Source organism: Odontomachus brunneus, unplaced genomic scaffold (assembly GCF_010583005.1).
Source record: "Odontomachus brunneus isolate Ranch 3 - 2012 unplaced genomic scaffold, Obru_v1 Obru_scaffold_052, whole genome shotgun sequence".
Classification (NCBI taxonomy): Eukaryota; Metazoa; Arthropoda; class Insecta; order Hymenoptera; family Formicidae; genus Odontomachus; species Odontomachus brunneus.
In genome coordinates, this window is record NW_022639502.1 from 1508657 (window position 1) to 1520008 (window position 11352).

Below are 11352 nucleotides of genomic sequence, written 5' to 3' on the forward strand. Positions count from 1 at the left end.
TGTAGATTTACAAGGAGACTATGTTGAAAAATAAAAAACAATTTTCAGAAAAAATGACTTGTATCTTTGTTAGGTCGGAAACTTTTCAGACCACCCTCGTAATATAGATTTTTGCAAAAATTGACTTGTTCGCATACTTTGTTTAAATACTTGAATAAATTACGTAATTAAATAAATAATGTTTTACTGATTAAAATTAGAAATTATTGAGAAAAAAGTATCTAAAGAATAAGAAATATTTATTTGTGATAGGTACTGATAACATATTTACTTGTATTAAAACACAATATTTTATATAATACATATTGTGTATTAATACATAATATTTTTACATTGAGAAAAAAATTTTTTTCAAATGACAAAATATATATTTTCCTAAAATTGTTGCTTTTCATGAAAGCAATTGCTTATTCTATTTAAACAGGAGAATTTAGGTTTAAATTAAATATGTTATTGGAATTTATTGAATAAATATCTTTTTCTATCTTTAAGATATTTTTTCTCTCATATTAAAGAATTTGGAAGCAAGTTTTTTTTTAATATCAATATAGAGAAAACGGCAATGAGTGATGACTTGCAGTGTCAAGATAGGACAATAGCTTATATAACATTATATTTCTACATTTTTCATTATCTTTTCAAGCTCGACTGAATTGATAGAAGTAACGTACAATAAAAATTTCGAATCGATACCTGATGACGTACTGATTTTTAACGTAAGCACATAATTAATAAATGTCAGGTTTGTTTAAGAGACTCATTTAAGAACAAAAATTAGCAATTTTAAAGGCCGATTTTTTCAACCTCTTAGTAAGTTATCTAACAGTTAAATCATATATCTATCTTTGTTCAATTTGAAGGAAAAACAGATATATGATTTAACTGTTAAGTAGACTTACTAAGGGCTTGGAAAATCGATTCTAAGAGTAATGGCCAGGATATGTCTCGCTTGATTTTCTCGTGCCGGAAACGCGGCTTAAAATCAAGAATGAGCTGAGTCGCGAGAGGAACAGACTCAAGGACGACTCGCAGGAGAGACCTACTAGTAATAAGACTAAGTGGCGCGGGTTAATTGCCGAGATTCGTTCGAGCGGGATCTCCGACCGGTAGCACGGACAACGTGGAGTATGAGAGAAGAGAGGAGAAAAGGAAGAGAAGCTGTTGTGAGAAAGGCGACGAAGGAGCGCAGCCTCTGGGGAAGATCTGCTATCTGGGCCCACGGAAAGGACCCAAGTGCAGGGGCCATCTCTTCGCACACCGCCTCTTCAACGCCCGGCGAATTCACCTCGGGCCTCGACTTCGCCACCTTCTTCTTCTTCTTTCTCTTCTCCTCTCCCATCTTCCTCGTCTTCTTCTTTTACTTCTGCCTACCTCGAGGCGAGGGACGCGCGCACCACGTGCCTACTTGAAAAATCAGCGCGGTTACCGAGGGCCCTAATTAATTTACATAGCGCGCAGGCGAAAGAGAGGGAGGTAGGGGCAGACAGGGGGAGGGAGCTCCTTCGGGTTACTACTACCCGTGTTACTCGGATTAATGTTGCCGATCGAATGCGGAGAGCTGTTAATCTTGTTAACGGCTGCAACGCGTTCGCCGAAGCGCGAACCGAGGAGCTTTTTAATCGGACCGGTGCCGCGTGCGTTTCTGCGGAACGGAAGTTGTTGGCGTTGATAAGTTTCCGGAAATCGGACCCCGCGATCAATACCGGTTGGACGCGAAATGCGGAGACGAGAGACCAAGACGAGCGCGAAGTGCGATTTTCAATGCGTCGGGTGGAATCTCAGCTGTTCCTTGCGACGTCCGTATGTATCTAATTAAAATCAATTAAGAATCCGCGATGTTCTCCGCAGTCCTGCGCAAACGGGGGCTCGCTCGAGGGGCAGACGCGGGCATGCCTCACCGAGGGGCAAGCGGAGTTCCCAGGTATATCGGGGCGCATCGGAACGACACTCCGTTGGGAGTCTCTTCGGCAGAGATCTGAGCCCCGACAATGAATACCTATTAAAACGGTGTGAACAATGCTGTGTGATGCGGGTCCCTCGCATCGAGTCTCGCTCGCTCGCGTTCGCGCGGGCCTCGCCCTCGCTCGGGATCGCAATGGCAGCAACAACAACAACAACAAAAGCGCTAAGTAGAAGCCCGGGCCGCAACCTCGCGCGCGGTCCCCGGTGATATACTGCGAGATCCGCGATATCGCGCGGAGGTAGCGAGCAACAGCACGCGCGCGCGCGCATACACAGACGGAGAAACACGGAGACGTCCTCCTCCGCGCGTTCCATCCGGATTCGTGGCCGTGCATTACCTTGCATACGCTATTGCGCCCCGGTATATCTGCCATCGCGCTCCCACTCGCTCCCGTGGAAGATCGACCGTTCTTCTCGCACTCTCAGGTACGAACGGTGCCGCGTGATGCTCTTCCCTTCCGCTAATGGACTCTTTCCCACCCGTTTGTGCGCGTTGGCCGGTTCCTCTTGCGGAGGAAACGTCGTCGGATGACGCTACGTTTGACGTCATGTCGTTTTGTTTGAACAGAATGGTCGATAAGATTGAAAGAGAGCCAGAAAAAGAGGGAAAGAGGGAGAGTACGTTGTGAGAGAAAAAATACTTAAAATAAAAATATTTATTCGATAGGTACTACACAGGAAAAAAGCTCAGTGCAATTAAAAAAAAAGTTTATACAATTGAATAAAAACCAGATGAAAATTTGATGAAATATTTGTTTAAACTTTTAACTGTATCAAAACTTGCTTACAATAACTGAGAAAATTGACTAAGTAAAAGAAAATTGACTAAGATCTCATACAAGAATCTATCTGTTCCTATAACCGAATTTTTTATATCTGATCCCTATTTTTACTAAATAACGGAATATTTAATTATCCTAACGTATTTATTTAAATTTAAATTCTTTTATTTAAACAGAATAACATTGCTCTCACGAAGAGTTAAGATTTTAACAAAATATATATTTTTTTATTTGAAAAATATTTTATATTAATATAAGTGAACACATGCATGCAAAAAAAATTTCAGTTGGTGCAACCGAAAATATTCGTCTGAATATTCAACGATATTAGAACTCGGTTGAGGCAACTGAGAACAATTGACTATACAGAAGCCTCATAAAGAAATTTTTCTATTCCTACAGTCGAGTTTTCGTCTGGTCTTTGAGCAGCCGAAAATTCGTTTGCATCAACAGAATTGTTTTTTCCGAATTGTGTTAGTACCTAACGAATAAATATCTTTCATTTCTTAGATATCTTTTCTCTCAGTGTAGTTAATGATACATTTTTTCTTTCGATTTACCGATAAAGACAGGCTAGAAGTGATAACGCGATGCGACGCTCTTTAATTCCAGAGAAAGTAAAGCGAAACGCGAGCGCGAAAACGATTCTACCTTTTTCGCGACCTTATTCCGCTACAACGCGAGTAGTAAAACTCAACGTAAAACCGACGAATTCGATTTCGCGTTGGCGCGGGAGTCACTTTGCTCGTCGTAAGATTAGAAACAACGGACGAAAGCACGGCGGCGGATAATGGTAGAGCGAGGGAGAGGAGTGACTCTACCCATTATTTCGCGCGGCGATTCCTCGATCAGGCCCCACCTGATTGCGATTGCAGATGAGATTGCGCACCCGCGGTGCAGGAAGGCGTTCTCCCTGCTGAAGTTGCATAATTTCTGGCATAGCGTCTGCGAAATGTATTACTCGCGGCGATGAATCGCGTCGTGTCTTCACTTCGAAAACTGCTAAGAAAAAATCTCGAGAATAATGAATGCTTCGAGAAAAATGAGATTAAATAAGAAAGCATTAGACAATCTATCGACGACGAATAATTTTTCATGATCCTATCACGACTGTTTGAACATTTCCGATACATGACAATGTCTTGCAACGATTATCATCAGCCAACCCCTCCTTCCCCATGAGATTAATTATGTCTCGTACATTTTCGTTACGCGTCTCGTATCGCGTTTGCAATCGAACATTCATTTCTCACTGTCGGGTTGTGTGTGAATAGACTCTCGCGCTCTATTTAGTTCCTAGTACTTCATCCCCGTGCAACCACAGTACAAGAAGCACGGTTTTGATATTAAGTTATCACACAGCTCTTGGATTGTGTAGGAGAACGAGGAAGGGATGGGGCGGGCGTATGGACCGCGCATTGTTTTCGGATCTTATTGTCTCGATGATGTAACGAGTATCTCGCGTGCTAACGAAGAGACCGTGAATGCTTACGTTTACGATGAGACTCATATAGATATTTGTTGTCTGAGATCTACGTGTTTCAGTTGTTACGACGCGAACAGCGATAATGGATCGGCGAATAAGAGCAATACTAATTAATCCATAATTATTACGTTTATATCTTTATATTTTTCGAACAGTTATACAATACGCTTAAGTTTATATGTCGATAAATGAACGAATAACATGCGCGACACACCGCCCCGCGAAAGAAGATCCGCAAGTGCACATTTTAAAGTGACATCGTGGCTTAAGATTCAGGCGTGAACAAGCACTATAAATTTTACAAAAAATTTACGTTGACTGTAATAGCTCGCGTAAAATTTGGACTTACCTTGAAAGTAGCTCTTCGTGCGGAGGTAGCTTACACTGAGTCTGAGGATGCTAAGTCGGTCGAGCTTGCTGAGGATGTTTTGCTCGAAAGGAAGTAACGACGCTAGCGTGTCCAGCTCGGCGTTCAATCGCTCGCGATGCCGCTTGCTGGGGTTTGATTTTGTCACTCCGTCTTTTTGCGGCGGTTTCAAGCTGCAACAAGACGTGACTTATTTAGCTACATTACAAAGAAGCATGCACAAATCGTAGTAACAAGTGAATAACAAATCGTAGTAAGCGGGTGAGATTTGAAATATCTTGCCTACTGACTAATTTCATATCATACTTTAATTCAAATTAAGATAAAAGTATCAATTTGAAAACGCGTATCTAATCCTAGGCATTCTTATTGTTTTGGTCTTACATGTACAATATATGAAAGTTTAAATTTTCGTATTTAAAAACCAAAACAGATAATAAGAATTAGGTCCAAGATTAGATACGTGTCTACAAACTTTACTACTTTCACCTTACTATTTTCACATTCATGAGGTTCATTCTCGTCAAGTTATTTTTACAAGTTAAAAAGATACAAAAATTTGTTTACTTTCTCCTGTAGTTTCGTGGAGAGACAATGTCGAACTCGCTAATTCACTGTTGTAATCAGCTGTCTAACATTTTCAGAAATACATCCGTCTGTTATAATCCGCGCTTCGTGAGGGAAGTATCGTTGAAGATCGCGGATAAAACAAAAGAATGCGGCCACTTTAAGTGTCCCGAACCGACCGACACGTCGGTGGGTGCTAAAAATAAAGCAATTGCTGGCCGCGGCGCAATCAACGATCTTACTGGTCCGTGGCGATGAGGGTTCAATAACCAGCGCGGGCTTTTGTTCCGAGCTACAACTAGAGGGGATTAACTTTAATAATCAATTCACGGGGAAGTGCGGCGGCACGCCGCACCGTTAGGCGCGCGGATTTACATTTTACTCTTCATTACCGGGATCAGCGTGCGCGCTTCTCGAATCGTTAGCAACAACGGGCGGGCCTGTTGCAGGATTTTCGATAATTAAAACTTGCCAGTGTGTGTATGTGCGTATGTGTGTGTATGTATGCGTGTGTGCGCCAGCCGCGGCTGATTGACACCCTGCCGACACGTATTGCGCCTCTGCTTCCTCCGCGAGCACGGAGAAGGACGTGTATCCTCGGGCGAGGATACGCGTGGATACCGTCAGGCTCATAACTTGGAGTATTTACGTCGGCGTGCTGAGCCGCCCGATTCGGCGGTAAAGTGCGCGAGTTATTTAGTAGTTATGACAGTGGTAACCGACAACAACGGCTACTACATGGTGGCCTGACTAGCCGACATTGGCGTAGGTACTTTTGTTGTGAACAAGTTTGCATTAGTTTGCATACTCCGAGTATTCCGATGTGATGTTATCGTGCGTCCTGCGCGATGCACTCGATATAATCGCATCGCGAACGCGTTCTGAACGAATTATAAGTGAGAAGTTGGGAGACAGAGGGAGGAAGGGAGAAAGAGAAGCATGCAAATCGTTCGACATTCTTGAGCTACGCGGAAGGGAAAATTGGAAGAGATTCGGGGCGGCCGCTGCGCCTCTGAGAAACTTGCAAAATTAACATGTAAAATCCATTTTTAAGCGACGCGCTATCCGCTTAATTAAAACATTCGCCGTGGAGACGGAGACCATCAACGCGCATCATAACGGACAGAACGTGACACGCGATCTTATCGCGATCGAGCGCTTACGAAATTAACATTAAAACTTAAAGAGCCTACACGGAACATACGAAACGTCTCTCGCGCGGCTTTAATTGTAGCGGAGGATATGTATCGTTGCGACGCCTAAATATTGCATTAGCACTTGAGTCAAATTGACACGCGATAAAAACTGCGTTATCGAAAGGTACATCTTAATCAAGATGCAAACGCGAGTTGCAAATGCGCTACGAATCTTAAAAGTCGGTTGATCTATTAGACTTTTTATATATTTGGTCTTCTCATTCCAAAACTTAATTGAAAATCTCTCAAAATTTTTGAAAGTGAAATTTAATAATCGAGAAGTAGAATGATTATTTGCACTCAAATTCGCGTGATTTTTCACTCACATAGAATGAATTATCTACTCTGTCGAGTGAATATTTTTACTCGTAATTGAAGAATAAATCTGATAATATTACATTATTATACAGAAACACATATTCACTCTAATCGACTGAAACATTTGTTTACATGGAGTCAGAATCTACTCTAAGCTTGAATGAAATTCAAACTCCTGCGATTTCGAGTAGCAGTGTTTTCACTGTCGCTTTAAGCGAAGATAGTGCCACTTTTCATTCGTTCCAAGCGAGATTCCATTCTAGGAAATGTAGGAAGTTCAAAAAACATTCCGGTTTATATGTCGCAAAGTTATGAGTATAATGTCGTGCAAACGGCTGCGTGGTAAAATTGAAGCATGTCTCATTCGAAATGCGCGATTCCAGCCGGTGTTTTGACTCGAAACCGGCGCTTCCGTTTTTACTCGTGTCCGCGGCTGTTTCTCCTTCTTTCTCTCTCTTAGAGTTATGCGATCTGATACATTTCCGTCGACTCTCGCTGCGCTCAGTGCGCCGTAAATCGCGTCGCCAATGATTCCCGCAAATTCCTCGGCGGCGCCAATGGCCGCTCTTCGCGGAATTAATATGCAAAATCAAATTTTACGCATCGGCTTGCGGACTGTTTGTTTAATTGAAGCGCTCGCCATGGGAACGACGGTTGTGGATGCCACAGGACGAGTACGGAACTCTCCAGCCGGCGTCAAAGACACCGCGCCGCCGTGGCCATTCGCGCAGGCCTATACTTAGGAATAATTATTATTCTTACGCGGTATACATATATTTAACGGCCTTTGCTCGCTCACTTGCATTGCCCCCGAGGTGACCGCCAAGGCTGCGGCCGTGGGGCAAGAAAACGAGATGGACACGTCGGGACGGTTCGCGGGCAGGACCAGTTCTTATCGAGGGTTATTAAGAAAATAGTGTTAATGAGATGTCACTGTGCCGCGAGCTCCTAAAGACGCCTCTCGCGCCTATTGCACGATTTTAACGCGATTTTTAATTGCGCATGTTCTTCCCTCGGAGAGAATTGCAATATAATGACTCGCGTTCGTTAGAGATACTGAATATATTCGTGTTCAGATTAACAGCACGAGGACTCTATAAGTAGCGTATCATTGACGTGTGCGGCGCTAAATTGTTCGCATTGTACGATTATTCGCCAAGCATGCTATTATCTCATAGCTTAACGATCGTGGGTTACTGGAATTGTATTCTGAAACATGTACCTCTCTCTCTCTCTTTTTGACACATCCAGACATATTCTTAAACCCTATTTTCACGCATCCTCTAAATTTCTTGGACTAAGCTTTCACTCGAAAGGTGAAGTGACAGTCGGATCCCTCAAATTTGAAAGATTTCTCGCTCGTGCAGAACGAATTCTTCGCTCTGAATCATTCAGTAAACATTTTCACTTGAGTGAATACTTTCACTTGATATTACCTGATGTTCCACCATCGCAACAATAATTTCACTCCAATCGATTGAAACATTCACTCCTATGGAAACAGAGTCCACTCTAAGCTTGAGTGATACATCCATCATCTTCATTATCGCTTTGGGTGAATTTTCATGCATTTTGATAAGATTTAACTCCGAGAAAAGACAGCACTTGGAATTAGACTGTCAATATGACACCCCGTACAAGCGTAGGCTTGGGTGCAACGGATCCGCTCAGTACACACGCACATACACATACAAGGGTTAATGTTGGGCCTACGCGGCCCACGTGTCGCGTCTCAATAATTAGCTTTGTTTTGCGCTGTCGAGGCGCGACGGCGTAGCGGAAGGGGGTGAAACGAAAGAGTCCGGCAGAGTCCTAATGGTATCCGAATGGGAAACTATTCCTCGCGGACCTCCTCCGTCGCTCCTCGTCCCGGATAATGGATCTGGTGTCGTCTAATAATTAATAGAGTTCTTCTTGGCGCGGCCGCGCCGCACCGTATACGGCCGGCGATCTCATTCATCACGCTTTCTAACCCCTGAGCATTTTAATTAAAAGCGACGCTTTTTCAACGCGCGCGCACGCCGCGTTTATACCTTTTTCGAGGACTCTCGCGGCTTCCGAGAACAGCAACGACGACGGCACACCGAGGACAATATTTTGATGGCATTGAGAAAAAAATATTTGAAATTATTTGTAGGACGTAAAGTTTATTCAACGAAATAAACTTTATATCCCACAAATCGATCTTCAAGTACTCTCATTGGGGCGATTGAGGGATATTATCACGTGCAGTCAAACTTAAAAGAAAGGAAAAAGAAAATCGACGTCTATTTTCTCGGCTTCTTATGGATGTGTCTTACGATTTGTAGGTACCTCGAAATAACGTATGTAACTTTGTATCACTTGCGTAAATTGATCTACATTTAGCTAATCGGTACTTAACCATCGTTAAGCCATTCAAATGAAATCAGCGGCGATAGGGAAATAACGCAAATAGCATACTCGGCCAGTCGTGCATAACGCAACTGGCGCGTGCACACACCGAAGAGGTCTATAGAAACGAGAAGTCGTGCGAACGTAACTACGTACGGTCCCCTGGCTAGGGACACATCCTGGTTCTATATGTGTGTGTGTGTGCATGTGTGTATACGCACCTGTATGCACGATTATAGTTACCTCGGAAATACAAACGAGGCTATACCATTAGCTGCAGACGGTAACTGTACTTCGATGACAAATAGATAAAAAAATTATAGATCCGAAGAAACAATGTGAGGCGTCCCGCAGAGCTACTCGACGAATGTAAACGTCGTTACAGCACAATCGACATTTATATTTCTCCCCACGGGGGGGAAAAAATTTACTGCACCTTTGGAATTTGGCGTTCTCTAACGCAGCGTAACGCTGCGAATCTCCGTGTACTCTCTCTCTCCCTCCCTTTCTCTCTCTTTCTATCTATCTTTTTTTCTTTCTTTATCTATTTTTATTTTTTATATTAAGAAAAAGGGCACTTGGTTTCAAATTGCGGTAGAAGCCGACGAAATCGAAATACGTCACATTAATTAGCATCGATCCGTGTTACGACGCGATATAGACCGCGCTATCTTTCACAGAATATCCTGAAAATTAAATAACGTTAAGATTAAAAAATACTAACTATCCAAGAAAAAATAGAAGAATAGGTAATAGATGGATAGAAGGGGGGGGGGGGCGTAGACAAAAAAATAGATCAACGAAAACAATATAGTTTTATTCTTAGCAAAATATTCTCATATGTGGCTTCAAGAAGAGATTTTTCTAAAAAAAGCCAAAAAAAAAACATCCGAAATAAGAACTCTAGTTGCAAGGCGCTATTTCCCTATAATCCCGTATTTTAAACGAAAGACAAGAGGTCTCTTATAATGAAGTGAATTATTAATTAATTTAAAATGTACTAGATATTTGGACTTTTTCTTTTTTGTAGAATCAAGAAGGATACACTTTATTGAAGTATAGAATTGTCCTCTATTAGAAGAAATTTCTGTTAATAACTCAGACTTGTACCGTAAATGCACGATGAGATTCCTTTAAATTTCAGAATATTGTACTTAGAATATTTCTCTTCTCTTTTGTTTTAAAAAGAATCCTCTTGAGGTCATGTAAGAGGATTCCGATAAGATTATATTAGTTTTGGGGTGATAGATAAAAATAGAAGAATAGAAAGAGAGAAAAAGAGATTGACTCGGTCACTTCATCTCGGGCTTCTTCCTACCGATAGTATCGATCGCAGAAGTGACGCACGATTTCGGTCTGCCAGGTAGGCCAGGTGATAACGTGTCAAGTCCTCACGCCCCTCCCGGTAATCCACACGCATAACACATTATCGTAGTGGCATTAGGCCAGTTGCGTAGATGCGTATCGACTCCGCGAACCGTGACACTGTAACGCACTCGAAACACATACGCGTGTGTACTTCAGACTCCACCTAATGGCTGGCAATGTTACCCGCGGTCGTTAAGGAAAGGTCTCCCGGCAATTTTCATCCTGGAACACCGCGACGGTAATTTTCGACGACGCTTTCCTGGAGAGACAGGTTCACCGGCTTTTCGAGGAAAATCGCTCGGGAAGCTCTCTCCCTCTTTTTTCTCTCTTTCTCTCTCTCTTTCTCGCGCGCACGGAGTCTATGCCTCGGTATTACGCTCGAACGCGAAATGTCCTTCGCGAACATGAGAAAAAAGGATATTCTGTGAAAGATAACGCTGTCTATATCGCGTCGTGACACGGATCGATGCTAATTAATGACGTATTTCGATTTCGTCGACTTCTCCCGCAATTTGAAACCAAGTGCCCTTTTCCTTAAGGGGGGAAATCCAATTAGAACTTTCAAAAAATCGAATTTTTTTTTTTTGCATAAAATGTTTATTTAACATTGTAAGAATATGTTCCCAACGTTTTAAATCGAAATGCGCAGCCGTTCGGAAGTTATGGCCTCCGAGCGCAACAAATCTCTTGAGCAGCGTCGAGGCTCTAATAGCACGCAGCAGGTACTCGTATACTCACCCGGAGCGGGGATTTTACCTCTCAGGGCTGCGATCCAAAACGTATAGAGATGTAATTATAGTTTTACTGTAGGTTTTGGAACGCACCCCTGGTAGATGGCTTTTATTTCTATTGTTACGTTTAGTCGAAACCGTTGGGTCCGTTGGCGCTGGCATCGAGCAGAACCGGTTTTCAGTTTAGCTCCGAAGTTCGGCC

General features: G+C 42.6%; 1 protein-coding gene across 1 annotated transcript in view; it reads right to left on the reverse strand.

The window, feature by feature from the left end:
- The window catches only part of LOC116845448 (protein single-minded-like), a 245266-nt gene that overhangs the window by 147331 nt on the left and 86583 nt on the right, over positions 1-11352 (reverse strand). Inside the window, exon 2 of the mRNA XM_032818153.1 lies at positions 4580-4770. Coding sequence (XP_032674044.1) covers positions 4580-4770 — 191 coding nt within the window. The remainder of the gene's footprint in view (positions 1-4579; positions 4771-11352) is intronic.